Source organism: Mustela nivalis (assembly GCF_964662115.1).
Source record: "Mustela nivalis genome assembly, chromosome: 12".
In the NCBI taxonomy this organism is placed as follows: Eukaryota; Metazoa; Chordata; class Mammalia; order Carnivora; family Mustelidae; genus Mustela; species Mustela nivalis.
The window spans coordinates 31,845,272-31,864,060 of NC_139031.1; the positions used below are offsets into that span (position 1 = coordinate 31,845,272).

General features: G+C 40.5%; 1 protein-coding gene across 7 annotated transcripts in view; it reads right to left on the reverse strand.

Annotated features, from left to right (window-relative positions):
• Positions 1-18,333, reverse strand: part of ST7 (suppression of tumorigenicity 7) — a 237,698-nt gene extending 219,365 nt beyond the window's left edge. For 3 of the 7 annotated variants that reach the window (XM_082692452.1, XM_082692450.1, XM_082692458.1), the window contains exon 1: positions 17,016-17,154. Coding sequence is in view for 4 of the 7 variants with exons in the window: in XM_082692453.1 (XP_082548579.1) it covers positions 17,971-18,121 (151 nt within the window). In the remaining 3 variants the exon portion in view is untranslated. Of the gene's footprint in view, positions 1-17,015; positions 17,155-17,970 lie in introns of those variants that run through there. The other 4 variants (XM_082692453.1, XM_082692455.1, XM_082692448.1 and 1 more) reach the window with 4 other exon arrangements.
• Between the last annotated feature and the right edge of the window lie 456 nt (positions 18,334-18,789).

Consider the following 18,789-nt stretch of genomic DNA (forward strand, 5'->3'; position numbering starts at 1 on the left):
GTCTTCCTAACCATATTGAAAAATCAAGAGGGTATTTTACAAAGTGCTTTATTATACTGATATTTCTACCTAATTCATTAACTTGCATAGGTTAAATTTTGTGTATATCTCAAAAATAAGAATACCATGTTTACTCACATTCCTGGTATCTCATTCTTCTTTATATCAATGTCTTCTGTTTAAACTTGAGAATTACATGAATAAACAGAATGATCTAAAAGAATTTCCCAGTAATTCCTGCTCCTACTTCCCAGTTTATCCTTAAAATATCTAATCAACAGGTCAAGCATAAATATCAGTACCCATATGTAAGTCTCAAAGGTAACAAGATGTGTTTTTCCCTCCAAATAACGTCTTTATAAAGGAAAGCGACACAAACGCATAGACAAGCACCACCTAGTGGCTAAAGGAAGTACTCCAGAAAAACAGATATAAAATTAACCACCAAAATCTAAATCATGGAGATTTGTTAAGAAATGTTGTTAAAATGTTTAATAACCATGTGGCGATTAAAAGTAAAGCTAGCTTTAAAATAAAGCTTAAGACTAAGTGTCATTAAGACAGTGTAGGTTCAGCTATTCTAACATTCTTGAATGAACCTTTTAAACTTGAAGTGGAAAGACATGAGCTAACACCAGTCTTGAGCACAGCTACTCTGCCATGCACTGCGCGCCTTCAAAGTTGTCAAAGCTCCTTTAACCCCCAACAACTCAGTAAGAAAGCTATTCAAATTCCCATGGTACAAATAAGGAAACTGAACCTCAGATAACTACGTAACATACTTTAAATCATACAAACATGAAGTGATGGTGTCTCCTCCCCATTGACAGCTCATCTATTGCTGGGATTTTGGGGAACACCAAGTACTACAACAGGTGAGCTGACTGAGCACTTACTGTGCATCATACGTAACAGACTCCAACATGGTCAGGAGATATGTCTGCTAGTGAGCCCTCAAGTAATCCCTTAGACTTTGGGATTAATCAGACTGCTAGCTGAAAGGAGACAAAGCCCCTCTTAGTCCTGAACATACGTAAGTGTATTAGAAAGATCATGGACTTTAGTGTCAGGCCTCACTACAAAGCAGAATTAGCAAACTAGTATTAACCAAGTACCTCCTGTGCAGATAAGCACAGTGCTGGAGTGGGGGACACAAATGTGTCTGTGGCAGAGACAACCTGCTCTCACGGAGTCCACAGTCCTGCCCTTGAAGAACTTTCAGTCTAGTGGAAGAGATGACAGATTACCAGGTCCTTCTGGCACACTGGGAGAGACTACTTAATGACCTGGTTGGAGGGCAAAAGATAACAAATTTGGGACCTGGTTGGGGGCAAAAAGAAGGAGTTTCTTAGAAATTTTTAACTGCGTAAAGAAAAGGCCTCGTCACAGACCGCTCTTTACAAATTCTTTGCACTAACATTCAAAATTTTCTTCTCTTTGTCCCCCCCACCACACACACACAGCTAAGATGAATATGTGCAAATGGGAGCATGCATTAAAACTTCTGCTTTCTAGAAGACATGCTCTTTCCAACGGGGTCTAATTCTTCAAGTCCTTACATCTTCACAGATATAGACCAATTTGGGGGGCGGAGAAATGGGTGAGCCCTGTGATGGGTACTGAGGAGGGCACGTATTGCTGGAGCACTGGGTATTAAACGCAAACAATGAATCATGGAACACTACATCAAAAACTAACGATGTACTGTATGGTGACTAACGTGATATAATTTTTAAAATTATTTTTTAAAAAAGATAAAAAATTTAAAAATAAAGATGTAGACCAATTTATTTTAAAGAATTAAAGGATTTAGAGATGCCTGGGTGGCATAGTTGTTTGAGAATCTGACTCTTGGATTTGGCTCAGGTCATGATCTCACCATCATGGGATCAAGCCCTGGGTTGGGTTCCAAGCTCAGCATGAGTCAGTTTGTGTTTCTCTCTCCTTCTCCCTCTGCTCCTCCCTCCATGTGCACTTGAGCTCTCTTTCTCAAAATAAATAAATCTTAAAAAAAAAAAAAAAAAAAAAAGAATTGAAGGATTTAACAAATAGATGATAGCATAGCTTAACGAAAAAGGACAAGACTTGGAAGCCAGGTCTATTGAGATTCCAAGTCCGCAATAATCAACAGATTATTAGGATTTTTTTTTTTTTTTAAAGTAAGGGTGGATAGGGAACAATCTTAAAGGTGAGTCCACCTCTTCTCTTCTCTTCCTAAATAATTCACTTCTCAACTCACAGGGAGGGTCAAGTAAGGTAGGTAGGTATCTATGCCGGGTGGTGACACGCAATGGGAGGTGATAGCAGCACAGGGTGAAGAGAGCATCTGTGCAAGAGAGCAGCCCTGCCTGGGGTGTCAGCACCCGAGCAGAGTAAGAAGGGTATAAGAACAGGTAGCAGCCCCATGTGTGTGTCAGAGCTGAGCAGTGTGAGGAAGACAACTCCTTGGCAGAAGGAGTTTCTCCACTAAAAGGAAAGATGGTTTCTTAGAGAAATTGCTGATTCCAAGACTGGAGCAGGCAAAGTACAAGTTGTGACTAGAGTATCTTAGAAAGTAATCAAGTCCTCAAAGAATGACAGGGACATGTCCAAAGAATACAGGATCCAGTCTGAAGGGGCTCCCATAGGCCAAATCTGGGACAGTTTAAGCATCAAAATAATAATGAGAGCAACAAAGTATAGTCCACTGAACAAAACAGGAAACCAGGAATCCCTGCTGGCATAAAGAAATTAAATTAAGGGGTGCCTGGGTGGCTCATTTGGTTAATAGTCTCTTAGCTCAGCTCACGTCTTGATCTCAGGGTCATGAGTTCAAGCCCTGCATTGGGCTCCATGCTGGGCCTACTTAAAAAAATAAAAAAGAAAGAAAGTAATTAATACACTAAAAGTCTGATGAAAAATTTACATGGTTTCCAGACACTTCACAAAATACTAACTACAAAACAACTAAGAATAACATTACAATACTGAATCCCCACAGACATCACCTTCATCAAGTGATCAAAATGAGCATCATCACTAACATAACAAATAAAAATCATGTAACATCTGATAGATGCAACGAGAAACACAAAGCATCACTACTGTGACATTCCAGCCAAAGAAGCATACATAGTCTGAACTTAATTATGAAGAACCACTGGGCACACCCAAATTGAAGGACATCCTAAGAAATAACTGGCATGTACTCATCAATACATCATTTCAGGTTATGAAAATCAAGGAAAGACTAAGGAACTATCCCAAATTAAACTAAAGAAAGACTAAACTAAAGAAAACTAAAGAACTATCCCAAACTAAAGAAGATTAGAGAGACAAGGTTGAAATAAATGCAATCCAACTAAATGCATTACATGACTGAAAACCACATCCTTTTGCTATAAAATTACATTATTGGTACCACTGGTGAGACTTGAATAGGGTCTCATAACTAGTTATTGGTTATTGATTAATTTGTACTATACTGATTTCTGATTAAACTGATTAGTTATCAAAATCAATTTGTTTTGATGGTCTTCTTCTGGTTAGGTAGGAGAACACCCTTGTTTGTAGGAACTACGTCCTAAAGTAAAGGGAATCACATCAACAGTGTACTCTCCAATGGTTCTGGAAGAAAAAAAAAATGAGTAATGGCTCCCTGCTGCTACTCACACTAGGCTATTATTACATTTTCAACTTCTCTGTAAGTTTGAGATTACTTTTAAATAAAAATTTTAGTTTAAAAAAATTAATTAGGACTGCCATAGAGGCCTCCATGTACACTGTCAATTGTTCATTATGACCAATGCCATCACATAGAAGGGCTTGGCTTACAGAGGAACATGCACTGACGGGGAGAAGACCTAGAGTCCTATGAGTCCACAAGCTGACAGGCCTGGATGCACTATGATGTAGGAGTAAGACTGGAAGAAAAGGTCAAGCTCCTCAGAAAACATAGGAGAGTAAGGAGATAATGGAATATACTGGTTATGTGAGGCACTTAGAATTTGGGGTATTTGTAACCATTTGGACTCAGGTAACTGGAGGTATCCAACTTGCAGATGAGTCATCTGGCCTCCATTATATGAAAAGCGAGGAATTTTTAAGATAATTAATGAACATGGAGATGATTATGTTGCATGAAGTACAGTACACTTTGAGTACAGCATGGAATATGAAGGTTAGTATTGAGTATCAAGCTAGAAACGCTCCCTGGAGCTAATGAAAGAGGGCCTAGAATATTACTAGGCTTAGATGTATCTATTTTATCTGCTAGGCAACAGAAAAACATTAAAGGATTTAAAAGCAAATTTCAGTATGCAGATTAGATTAGGAGAGATTAGAGGCAGGAAGATCAATTGGGAGACTACTGTAATAAGATTATAAAGGCTGAAATAAAGGCAGAGTAGAAACTAAAGAGAGATGCATGAGGCACTATCAATTTGACAGGATCTACCAACTAACACATGTAAGGGAAAGGAAAGATGAAGACTGTTAAGTGTTTCAAAAGCAGTGTGATCCTTCGGAAAAATTCAGCTCCATTTTCAGCTCATTCAGGAAATGAAGAGAGCTAGTGAAAATATCCAATAGGCTGTTAAGAATGCAAACCTGGAAGCTGGGAGAGGGTCAGGAAAGAACTGTTGACCTACACCTGTATGAGACTACTGGAGGGTACTGCTTAAGAAAAAAAAAGTGCTGAAAACAGAATCCTGAGAAAGAGGTTTTCTTTAAAAAATGGTCCAAGGAGTCAGAGAAAAGTGCTTTATGCTAGGTATCTTCCATTTGCCCCTCCATGTCTACTTCCCACTTTTCCCACTCCGACCTCTAGCTTCTGGGCCAACCACTCAGAGACCCTAAAAAGGAATTAAGAGAGAGGAGGACAGGGACAGGCCTTTCTCCCTAGTTCCCAATGTACAGAGTCAACTCAGAGTCACAGACTGGCCATGTCTCTACCAACGACCACAGCTCTTCTACTGTTCTCTATCTGTGTTCCAGGAACTGCTGCTTCCCCATGTCCCTTCACACCTACACATGGTTATGGCTCCCTGCTGCTTCTAGCACCAGGGTATTACACTATCTTTTATTACTAATAAAATATCCTTTATTGTTATCCTGCCCACATCTTCATAATTAGTCCCTTTATTAAATTCTTCTCAATAAACAATTTGAGTGTATGACCTGTTTCCTGCTGGCATAGTGTGCTTATCTTTGCCAGCAATAATTATCTCCATGACATATATCAAAGCATTTCATTTCCCCTACTCAAAAATCCTCACACAAAGTTCTAGTCAACAGCCTTTTCTAGGATCCACTGGACCATTCAACTTTAGGTCTCCTCTGTTGCTTTTCAAGATGATGGATTCTAAGACATCGGAAATGGGATTCATCCTCACTCATTCTGTGGAAGCTGGTGTCTCCAGGGAAAAGGAGTTCTGAAGACATCAGAAAAGCTTACACTGTAGATCAGGAAGCAGCCTCTCCCTTCCCCCGCAAAGGACCCATTGTTCCACATATACTGGCCCAGCATTCCTGACCTATTGTTTCTCTCTTTGAAGACTGTCAATGGCCAGTTAGTTTACCTGCTTTACCAAAGAATCTGAGGCTGGCCAGAAGGAGACAAGGAATGACTCAGATAAGCTCTTGGCACCTTTCCCTGCTTACCTGATAGGATAAAATTAATTGAAACTGAAGAATGTAGCAAGTTGCCAGCCACTAGCTTATCAAAAAGAATCCTGGAATCGCCCACCCATCTACCAAAACTATGGCTTCAAGATTAAAACCCCACTAAGACTCAGGGTTTGGTGCTCTAGTCAGCTGCACTCCAGATTAAAATCACCTCTGTCAGACCACGCCAAGCAGGCATGTCGGCCCTGACTTAGCAGCAATGTGAAGACAATGGTATAAAGGAGCATGGCAGAGATGGGAAGAATGATTAACCAAAACTGAGCCACAAAAGTTCTAGAAATCACACTGATTTGGGTGTGCAATTTGAGGAGCAAAGTTGTGCAAGTGCTGGAGCTGCGCTTCCAGGACTCTGACAGTGAATATCTCCTTCAATTCTGCACCTAGGCACCTCACTTGCCTCACCCCAAGCCCAACCCTGTTTAAAATAGTTTAATTGTATTCAGAATGCAAAGTTTTCAAGACTTTTGTAGGAGTCTTAATGAAGTAGACAGATACTTGTACTACAAAAGCATCACTTGTACTACAAAAGCATCCTGGTTTTGCCAGGAACGCAAAACCTACCAATGCGGGCTGATACAAGTGTGCCGTATTAGTGACTCAGACACTACAAACTGTAGTGCTATTGCAGTCATAAGTTTTCAAAATGGTAAACAGTTCTTGGTGAAGTTCTGAACAAAGTAAAATCCTTTGTCAATTTACACCGTAGTCTGAATTCTTAAAAAGAGCATATAACTATTTCAAAAATATTTTAGGATTACATGCAGAATGAACACTCAAGTCAGATAAACAGATTTTTTTGTCTATATGAATATTTATGGGAGATATTTAAAAATTATGTGGAATACAAGCAAACACACCTGTTGCAGGTCATCAAGCATTACTATAATGGCAATCATTGTGATAACTAAAAAGGTCCCCCACAAATTTCCAAACTTTCCCTACCCGGTTACATTACTATTGATAATCCCTTCTCTAGGGAAATCCGACACAAGTGCAAAGAGGTCCATGCAGCATTCACTATTTGTAATATAATGTGTACGTCATGGTACATTCATACAATGGAATGCTATACGTTAAAATAAATTAACTACAGGAGCACCTGGCCCAGTCAGTTAAGCTTCTTGATCTCAGCTCAGGTCTTGATCTCAGGGTGATGAGTTCAAGACCCACACTGGACTCCACATCGGGTACTAAATTAATTAATTAACTAATTAATTAAACAAGCAAACTACAGCTACAACATGTAAGAATTTCACAAGCATAATGTCACATAACAGAACAAGTTACTGAAAGTATGTACAATCCCCTTCTTATTACCTTATTTGTATAATCTATTAAACAAATATTATACTACTTTATTTGTATAAATACTTTAAACTCACAAAAATTACTATATATTGTTTATGAATACATTAAATAAAAGGAAATAATGCCAACTTCAGGAAAGTGGTTCCAATTGAGAGGGAAGGAATAGAAAGGGATGTGGTACAGCTTTCCCTGTATTGATAAGAGTTTATTTTTTAAAAAGAAAGATGGGATAAGAAATATACAAGATGAGCCAGGAGCACCTTGTAGCACTATAAAGAAAAGTGCTTAAAAAAAAAAAAAAATCCCATAATGACAGGGGTATGTCAAAGGGATACAGGAGTCATCTGAAAGAGCTTCCAGTGGCCAAAACTACAATGATATGAGCAATAAAAGATATAAAACAGTATGGGATTATAACCCAAAGTATAAAATAAATATCCATGAGTCCATACTGATTAAATGAATAAGAACAGACAAATCTCCAATGAGAACAATTTCAACTACGGGTGTAAATACTCTGCCCTCAAGGTGGGTGAAAGATTGAATATACAAACAGGCAGTGACCAGACCACATATAAAAATGGAACTCTGATCCAGAAGCCGCAACACCAGTCCTGAAAGCCAAACCACAACTTCTGTACTCTTCAGCCAAAGAGTCAGGACTTGACCAATAAGTGATAGTTTCTCTAATTTTTGTCCCCACTTCTAATTTAGGATCAAACTAAAAAAGCCAAATATGTCCTCCCAAACCCAATATGTAGGACGTTCTGCTTCTAGTTAGCCCCCTTCGGCTTCTCTGTGCTAGCAGTCTCCAATCAGGGCCTACTGGCAGCCTTTCCTTTTTCTACTGCAGAGCTTTCCTACTTCTCTGCTTGCCTTTGAGACCCTGCCAAAAGCAAGTGATGGTGGCTATAGCAAGCACTGAATAAACAGCCTTTACTTGTTCTCATTTGGGTGATCCTTGTTCATTTCTACAAGGGGGAGCAAAACTCTTCACTCTTTTATGGCCTATGCAAGTGATTTTGATTCTAAGACTACATATTGAGGAAGGCACTTTACAGTATCACACTTAACTCTGCCTCAGCCAGGTGACCAAGGTCAACATCAACAGTGATAAGTCAAACTGATAGTATGTACCCTTGATATGTGATAAACATGGCAATTTACCTATGTGGTTTTCCTCCCCAAAACCCATAATCATAGAAAGATCATGAGAAAAATATCAAACAAATCCCAACAGTCTATAAATTACCTAACCAGTACTCCTCAAAATTGTCAAGGTCACTGAATACAAAAAAAAGTATGAAAAACTGCCATAGCCAAGAGGAGTCTAAAGAGACATGACTACTAATTGTAGTATGGTATCTTGGATGGAATCCTGGACCATAAAAGGACATTCAGTAAAAACTAGGGAAATCTGAATAAACTATGGACTTTGATTAATAATAATATATCAATATTATTCATTAATTGTTACAAATGGACCATACCAATGTAAGATATTAGTAATAGGAGAAATTGCATGTGAGGCATATGGGAACTCTCTATACTAACATCGTAATTTTTATTATAAATCTAAAAGTGTTCTACAAAATATAGTTTATAAAATTTATAGTAAAAAGAGAAATAAAAAGCAATATGAATACTTATGGCAAAATACTGACATAAATAATGTTTAAATATGAGCTGTGGGTCACCCTATTATATTATTTCCAATCCTTTTCTATATGGGTAAAATACATCGTAATTAGAACTTTTTCCATTTTAATTCCTCACAATGAACTCCAATTTAACCCCAATGGATTCTCTATTTTCCTTTTTCATCCCTCCCTCAGCCATACCTGTAGTGTTCTGAAGGCACCAAGTGGTAAGATATTCCTTGTTAATGCAGTTCCATTAGCATAGGGGTTCCTAGAGCAAGGTCCAGCTCAGTAATACCAACATGAATTCCAAGTTTTCTCATCCTTTATATTCAGTTTTTGTTTGCTCCTTTTTGCTCTACACATTTTACTTTGGATGAGAGTTGCTTGTATGCCTGTTTCTCTTTCCCTCTCTGCACCAAGGATCTTGAAGACAGGGCCCACATCCTGGTCATATTTCCATTCCTCCACACCCACCCCACTTTTCAATCCTCTGGTTGGCTAGTCAGTGAGATTCCTATAAAGCTAAGTATTAACAGTATTCACATATCAATAGCATATCTTTAATGAAATAGAATGTTTTACTGAGATAATAAATGACTGCAACAGAGTGTAATCCATGAATAAAATACTGTCTTAATGTCTATTTTTATATCTCCTTTAGTTTTTGCAAGTATTCTAAATAGAAGATATATTAAAAAGGGCTTTATATTCTAAGTCATGTTTATTCCTAAAGAGCAATAAGTTAGACATGAAACAATGGGTAGCCATAATGTTCAAGACACATTAGGGAAAAATCTTTACCTGTGCCTACTGTTACACAAATCTGTTTCCCCGGCTAGTCCCAGTCTGCTAATCACTACACTTACTAATATCATTTAAGTTTTCCCTTTGGACTGAGCAATAAGAAATCTCGGTTCTCTCTTCACAGCTAGACAGCTTTGATGCAAGCTTTGAATTTAGATTCCCTCCCATTTGTATAGTAAATGCTCTTATCTTTTCTAAGTATCTTACTTGCTTTCTCAGGCCCATATATTCTCACAGTTAAAACTTAAAATGCTCCTTTTTTTTTAGAGATTTTATTTATTTACTTGACAGAGAAAGACACAGCAAGAGAGGGAACACAAGCAGGGGGAGTGGGAGAGGGAGAAGCAGGCTTCCCGCTGAGCAGAGCGCCAGATGTAGGGCTCTATCACAGGATCCTGGGATCATGACCTGAGCCAAAGGCAGATGCTTAACAACTGAGCCACCCAGGCGCCCCTAAAAATGCTCGTTTTTTAAGAATTATAGGTCCTTTGACTGTCCTTTAAAATCTATCAGAAATTATTACATTGTTTTCTATAGGTAAGCAAAAACAAAACAAAACTGTTTGTAAAATCAAACATTTTTAGGGATACTTCTTAATGTCTGCATATCTTTGTTCAAACTTAATTGTTATTGCTTCTGTACTTTCCCTCTGAGAATGACTGTTCAAATAATGTACAGAAAAAAATGTTTATTCTTAGGATAGTGACTTTCTCTAACAGATTAGATTTACCGTTAGATTTTTTTATATTAGATTTTCAAACTTTTACTGAATGATAATAACACATATACAACTTTCAGTTAAGAGAAAAAAATTGAGAATAAACTTTCTAATCTTTAAAAATTATAACTCAGCATCTCACACTTCATCTCACAAATGTAAGGGTGCAATTTAAAACATTCTCTTTGTTAAAAGAGCCAAATAAACTTAAGAAAAACTTGTCTCTCTAAACCATAATGTCAAATACTCTAAGCCTGAACTGAGAAAAGTATTACTTGTTTTGTTTTGTTTTGTTTTGTTTTGTTTTGTTTTAAATAAAAGGTATCAGTGATAGAGGATAAGAATTCCCCTCCCTCTCCATCAAAGCTGGAGGGAAAAGTACAAAACCAGATCACACCAGTTCTGATTATGGGACACTAGAGGAATATGAATGTATATCCCAGAAAGGACACCAGTTGAGTCAAGTGAGTGTAACACATGCACACCTAAGAGCATTATTTTATTAATTCTATTATTAATACTTGATAAATAGTACATAGCAAATAAATGAAAAAGATCAATTTGGCAAAAAAGGTAAATTTCATTCTCTCATTCCCAAAAGAAAGAAACTAGAAAAGCTTAACAGAGAGGACTGAAAGCATTCTACTATTACCTAGTACTAATCAAATAACACTTTATATTGGTATTACAATTGACTTTGTAACAAAACAAACAAAAAAATCCTCTAACTGTAGATCACACATAAATACAGATCCAAACTGCCTGAAGAGCCACTTCCTTTTTTAAGACTTTTGTGCCTCAGAATCTTTCAACTATTTGTGTTGTTTTAAATTGTTAAGCTTTTTTTCAACAAAACAAAACAAACAGTCCTTCTCAGTGAGTAACCTCAGAGATTTCTTCAAAGTCCTCTACAGACTTGTTCAAACTTTCAAAAAGACTGACCTTAACCAAGATCCTTTATTAGATTTGCAAGTAAAGTTAAGAAACAGGGGCACCTGGGTGGCTCAGTCGGTTAAGTACCTGCCTTCAGTTCAGGTGACAATCACAGGGTCCTGGGTTCCAGTCCTACATCAGGCTCCCTGCTCAGCTGGGAGCCTGCTCCTCCCTCCCTGCCTTTCCCTCAGTTTGGACACCCTGCCCTCTCACCTTCTCTCTCTGACAAATAAATAAAACCTTGAAAAAAATTTTAAGAAACAAAATTAGGGTCCTCCACAAAGTATGCTTATAGCTAGCATACTTTCAGTTTCCTAAAATTCAGAGAGGAAAAAAAATCCTCTCTCAGATAAACATTGCCTTATTTTGCTGAGTGATTTAGTAACTGGAATTAAACAGTGATTCCTATGGCCACAGCTTCAGCTACTATGAAATACTATTGGAGCTAACTGAGCCTGTCAGTTTCCTATTTTAGCACAGTAGGTAGAGCAAGAATGCCTGCTATATTTGAAGGACTGGTAACAGTAACACATGAGCAACTGCCCTGCTCCACTGTAACACCAAAAATGAATTTCATTACGTATTCTCTCTCTTCTGGGAAAATAAAAACCTGTTATAGATATCTTTACAATGACATCTCAAACACAATAAGCATGCCAGAAGATTTTGTTTCATATTTACAACAAACAGACATTCACTACTATGTGGTTAAAAACAATCCAATAAAGGGTGCCTGAGTAGCTCATTCAGTTGAGTGTCTGATTCTCTGTTCTCAGCTTGGGGCTTGATCTCAAGATTGTGAGTTCAAGCCCTGGGTTGAAGAAGCCCCTACTCAAAAAAAAAAAAAAAAAAAATCAAACCAGTAAGTCATTACTCTGTTTAGTCAAACTCTTAGATATTCTTAAGAAAGATTCTCCAGGATAAATGAGATCCCATTATATATTTTAACATGCCATGTCATTGTGAAAGTCTATAGAATATAAACTTCTGGAGAAACAACCTATGTAATGCCTTGGATTTAAATGGCAGTTTATAGTCTACAAAGCACTTTCTCATTCAATTTACTATCTCATACGAAGTTGCATTCCAGTCAAGGAACCAATTCTATCACCAGGCTGGAAAGTCAAAGGCAACTGATGTCAACCATAGCAATATTCAGAGAATGCCCAAAGTTGTGCCTCATCTAGTCTTATTTGTCCAGTTCCACACTTTCTGTCAATCCCACTGCAGCCCCACATTTAGACAATAATTGATCGTTTTGACCCAACTGACTAGTCACATTTACACCTCGCTGTCTCTTTTTCCCCTTAGTGTTTTCCAGTTCTGAATTTTTCCATTACTTCACCTTGGACAAACACCTCCTCTGAATCACAAGAACACTCTTTTTCCTCCCTTGTCTTCAAGCTTTTGCTCCAGTTACCTTAGAAAAATCCTCTCTCTCTGAGTTTCGGTTATGAGCCAAATAAGTCCAGCCTTGAATGGTAAGTATTAGCAATAGCCCTCTGAACCAAGGGAAGGAAAAACCTTAGGTGGTGAAGTGAAATAAGAAAAGTACCACTGGTGTCATTAATCTTGGAAGCTTTAAAAATACTCACTCATTTACCTTTTCATGTATCATCACTGAGTGATAAGCAAATGATGGAAATACAAAGTTAAAAAAATATCATAACCCTTGCTCTCAAGCTCTTCTGAGTATTCTAAGGGAACAGACCCATCCAAAGGTCTCTACCCAGTTCTCATCTTCACTCATAAATTAGGCTGTTCTCCCATCAAAATACATTCTTAAATGTGTTCACCTGTACTTTTTCCTTTAATTGGACAACTAGTATCGTAACTGCAGTCATTTTATCTTGACAGTTTTTATTCAACATGTACAAAGAGAGTATGAGCCACGTAGCTGTTTATGTAGCTGTTTACACAGACTTCCATGGACAAGCCCAGAGTGACACAGCAAGCAGTGCAGTGCTAGGCTCATGTAAGAACTCAATTAAGCGTTGAATCCTCATCCCTTCCTACGTTGAATTAACAGATTTACATTCAATCCTATTTTTAAGATGTGACTGCACCATGCACGGCTCTTGTTCATAGCGTGCAAAATATACCAGGAAGCATTAGCAAACAAGACAATGTATCAGAGAATGATAATTTTTCAGCACAGAAAACAAGTGAGGAAACTGGAAGGAATATACCTGACATGAGATTGTAGGTCCAAATCATAATTGACAAGAATAATACAACTTCAATCTCCAGGTACCTGCCTCTCTTCCCCAAATGAATGAATTAAAAAAACCAGTGGATGAATGAATTAACTAATAAATGAACACAGTTCAGAGTCAGTGAAATGGACGCGACAACTAGGTATACAGTATATGGTTGCTAATATTATTAATGAGCAATGCTCAGGGTTCAGTGCTAAAGGTTATTTCATTTGAAGTTCAAAATAAATCTAAGAAATGGAGATTACTGTCCTCATCTTATAAATGAGAAAAAAGTCGTTCAAAGTAATTTGTCCAATGCTACCCAGCAGATGGCAAACCGGGATTTAAACTCAAATCTTCTAAATTCAATGCTCCTTTCACCCATCATAGCTGGTGTTTCTTACAGGTGATATGAGGTACCTAACTCAGTAAATTCTATGTTTGAAGTTCCAGGTTATACTACACAAAAATGTAATTAATTTTTTACTCTTAACATCCTTTATATTACATATACTTTACAATATGAACCAGAAGGCTAACCTTCCTTATATTCTACCCCTAAAGAAAGGATCAAAACATGTAAATATTTTGGGACAGCAGTAAACATTTCAGGGTAGTCTTTATAACTTAGAGTCAGTGAACACAATTCGCAATCTCATAAGAAATAATAGATTCCAAAATCATTTCCTAAAGAAGAGTGTTACTGCTGAGTCACCACAACCAACTGAGATAGTTTTCATTCATTCAGCAAATATATACTAAGCACTAGGCCCGAACAGTCACTGTTCAAGATCCTGGAAATATACAGTAAGACAAAACAAGACCCCTACTCCCATGGAGCTTACAGTACATGGGGTACAACTATGACAATGCATCAATAAACAAACAAGTAAGAACTACATCAAACAGTGCTAAATGCTGTGCAGAGAATTCAAATCTGGTGATATTACAGTAACTGGATAGTCATTTTAGATTGGGTCATCAGCGAAAACCTCTCAAAAGAAGCAAATTTAAGCAGAGATGTGACTAGTAAGACTACTGTGCAAAAATCAAATAGGAGGGACGCCTGGGTGGCTCAGTTGGTTAAGCAGCTGCCTTCGGCCCAGGTCATGATCCCAGGGTCCTGGGATCGAGTCCCACATCGGGCTCCTTGCTTGGCAGGGAGCCTGCTTCTCCCTCTGCCTCTGCCTGCCTCTTTGTCTGCCTGTGCTCGCTTGCTCTCTCTCCCTCTGTCTCTTATTAAAAAAAAAAAAAAAAAAAAAAAAAAAAATCAAATAGGAAAACATTCTGGGTGGAGCAAGCACACAGCTAGTAAAGCTGCAAGGCAGGAACAAGCGAGGTATATTTAAGAATAAGAAAGAAGAGGGTACCTCAGTGGCTCAGTCGGTTGGGCATCCAACACTTGATTTCCGCACAGGTCATGACCTCAGGGTTGTGAGATGAGCCAGATGAGCCACATGAGGCTCCATGCCCTGCCCACCCCCTCAGCCTGTGCCCATCTGTGCCCTACCTCTGTCTCAAATAAATAAATCTTTAAGAATAATAAAGAATCACAAAATGTCTTGCAAGATAATAACCTCAAGAAAGAATGGTAGAAGTTCAGATTGGAGAAGTAGGAATGGATCAAATCATCAAACTGTGTAAGCCAGGGGAACAGATCTGGATTTTATTTTCAGTGAGAAGGAAAGCCACTGGCAGAAGTCACATTGTATCTGAAGTTGTATTCAAAGGAATTCGAGTACAAACTAGAAAAAAAATATATTCACTAAGTATATATATTCACATATATTAAGCCCACCTATTTGCTTATTTCTATACTCTGCACTCAATGAAATGTATACCAAGACACTGAAACAGAATCCTAGAGCTAAAGAGAATCTTAAAGAATAAAAAACTAACACTGCACATGTACAGTAACTGAGGGCCTAGGAAAAAAAGTATCATTTACATTGCTTCATTAATGGCTGAGAGAAGTGTCTCCAAAAATAGGTAAGGGCAACTAAAATGTCTGGGATATATCCTAAACTTAAAGCTGACATTAATTAGAAAATTGTCCTTTTATGTGTTCACGAACTAGAACACCATGAATTACATGCATATGACCCATCACAGAATTAAAGGTTTCATGTCAGTTTCCAACCTCAATCTAAAGCTGAAAATTTAAGTAAGGCACATGCCCACTAATATGTTTGATCAATTTCACTGTTCCTATACCAACTCACTGGATATACCACAACTTGGAAATTCACTCATCCAGTGAATGGTAAGGAACTACTACAAAAAATAGCAAAGAGGTAGTTGTCTCTACGCTTCTCCTTTTACCTTCCTTTATGACTAAAATGTGCATAAAACCACACTGAAAACAGAAGCCCAGACTCACTAGCACAAACAGCCTCAGACCCCCTCCATACTATACCTGATGACATCCAGCTCTGATGGTTTGTACATCTTCCTATTTTCTACTTCTTATCAGCCCAAATAAGCAACAATCCTATACTAATTAACAAAAGGAGGGGCGCCTGGGTGGCTCAGTGGGTTGGGCCGCTGCCTTCAGCTCAGGTCATGATCTCGGGGTCCCGGGATCGAGTCCTGCATTGGGCTCTCTCTGCTCAGCAGGGAGCCTGCTTCCTCCTCTCTCTCTCTCTGCCCACTGTGATTTCTGTCAAATAAATAAATAAAATCTTTAAAAAAAACAAACAAACAAACAACAAAAAAAGGATTTATAAGATATGCCAGATTTAAAGCTGTAGGGAGAACATCCAACTACAGTATTTTCTTCCTTAAAAACTACATGGTTTCCCAGTAGGTCTTCTGCTTCTTGCTTGTTCAGCACAGACCACTCATGGGCACATGAACACATATACACACACGGATGATTATTTAACCCACTTTTAAAAAATGTTGTATGCAAGTGTGTATTAAATTTTGAATGTGTATTAAATGAGAAACATTCCCATTTTTTAAAATCCTACATTAAATTTTCAGGGAGAAAAAAAATCAAACCTGCTTATCAATAACTATAGGATTCCCTTACCACATATATTCAAATAACTTCTTAAAATCACAGGGCTTTGGGACTAGAGGTATCTTGGAGATATATCTGCCTAAACCAAGGAAGACAGTCCGTGAAAATCGGCCACTCTCAAAGAAAAACAGCCAGAAAGCCATGGTCTTTGAGATGACTAAATCTAAGGGCTGAGCAACACCTATTAAAATGGCAGGATTCTAGGGTGCAGAATCCTGTCTCCCAGGGACACTAAGAAACAAATGTAAATATGAACAGGAGTTCAAGTTAAGAGTAATCAAGATACCCAAAGTTTAGAATTTAAAGGCACTAGTATCTAACAAAATGAGCGTATTATCTCAAGTGTTCTAAAAAATTATTTTAGTGCAGTTGCCACCACACAGGACCACGCGTTACCAAACCTGGACTCCCAGACTATGTAAATCACACGCCCGATGGAGTATGTACATTACACACCTATTCGGGACTGTAAGGATTTTCCTCGAAAGTATTGTGAAACTTAAAAATTACAAATTAAAAAAAAAAAAAAAACAACAACTGTCTGACTTGAGTCCCACAACTACTTCCAGACTTCAGAGAAGAACTGTAAACCCTTTTACAAAATCTACGTTGTGTTTCTCAATGGTCTCTGGAGTGTTACGGCTGGTGTGGATTTTCTTCGTGGCTGTTTTTAAGGACTCGGTCGGCCAGCTGCCAGTTTATTAAGGTCCTGGGCTCATTACCTTCTGCACTTAGGACGGTGAGGAGGAGACATGCGGGGCTGCCTTCGTAGCCTGCGGAGCTTTCTCAAAGACACCGGACAGGGCTAGTTACCAGAGCCTGCTGCGGGCGGGGAGAGGGTGGAGGGAAGCGTCGAGATCCTGGAAAACCATCACGAATTCGATTTCCCGTCTCTCCTTTTGTCCCTCTGACATTCCGTTTGGTCACCCGACACGTCATCCGTACCCCTAACAAGGTGGCCCTCGGCCCCTGGAAATCCGAGCGACGCCGTTTCCCTCGCAGCCGCGAGGGGCTCAGATACGGGCCCCCGAGGCGCCGCCGGGGCTGTCGGACTCGGCCGAGTCGGACTCGGCCCCGGCTGAGGGGCTTCAGCGCCGGGCAGCCCGGGGCAGCCCTGACTCGGAGGCGCCCTCAGCCGGCCGAGTGCCGCCAGCTGGGGAGAGACGCCTGGTCCGACTGCACTTAGGATGGAAGCCCCGGCCCACAGGGTGTGAGGAAGGGCACGGTCTAACTCTGAGGAGAACCTCGGGGTCCGCGCTCCCACACCCGAGGGGGAGTCGGTCAGAACTCCCTCGCTCCCGACGCCTGCCCTTCTTCGCCCGGCGACCGGCCCCCGGCAGGGCGGCCCCATCGGGCCGCGGTGCCGTAGCCGCCTGCCGGGCCCGCCTCGCGGCGTGTGCACAGCGCGGCTCCACCTCCGCAGGGTCTCGGGGCGGCGGGGCCGGGAAGGCCGCCGGCCGCCCCCACGCGGCCCGCGGACCCCGCAGCCCGGCCCCAGCCACCTGAGGCGCCGCGTCCTCGGCGGGTGGCCGCGGGCGTCCAGTGCGCGGGCCCTGGCGCGTCCCCGAGCGCGCGCCCGGCCTCCCGCCCCCGCCAGCCGCGGCCCCGCGCGAGTTGCACTAACTTTCCGGGGCGGGGGAGGGGCGAGCGCCGCGGGCCCCGCGGCCCCGGCCTTACCTGTGCTCAAGTTGTCGTTGATTTTCAAGGGCACCCGCAGGATGTAGACCAGGAAGAGCACGATGAAGAACCACACGGTCCAGAGATAAGTCCAAGACCAAACTATGCAGGACTTGAGCTGCTCCAGAAAGCCCGTGCCCGCTTCAGCCATTTTTCAGCGCTGCTCTCTGCTGCCGCGGCTCTCGGTGTCTGCCGGGATGATTCACCGGCCCAGAGGCGCCGCTCGCGCCGCCGCCGCCGCCGCCGCCGCCGTGGCCCGGGCGCCCCCGGAGCCCGCCCGCCGCCCGGGACGCGGGCGCGGCGGGAAATCGCGCGGGCCACGGACGCGCCTACCTTTCCTTTTCCCGGCTTATTGCTAACTCTCTGGAGGCCCCTACATGTGGCTTTCGTGGAAGGATCACGTGGCCTCTGCCCCCTCACGTTCTGATGCCATTTATATTTATTGTGCTAATATTTAGAAAGACAAGCCGACTGGGTCGCTGAAGGGAACTCTTGACGTGTAATGATAACTCACATATGTTGAGGGTTTACTCGTTGCCAGGCACAGTTCCAAGCTCTGTATGATCACATTTAACCCCTTCCAACAATCCCCATTGTGTAGACAGGGAAACCGAGGCACAAAGCGATTGAACAGTGTACCTTAAATTTCAAGCCAAAATTCAGTTGCAGTGTGATGGATGCCACACATCCATCTATAAAGGTCTCAAACGCTACACTCCACTCCTTGCTTTGAGAATTCCGGCTCAAAGGGATGGATAAACCCAGGGCAACTGGGACAAGATAGATGTGCTCCTGTCACTGGTTAGTAGGCCAGAAAAT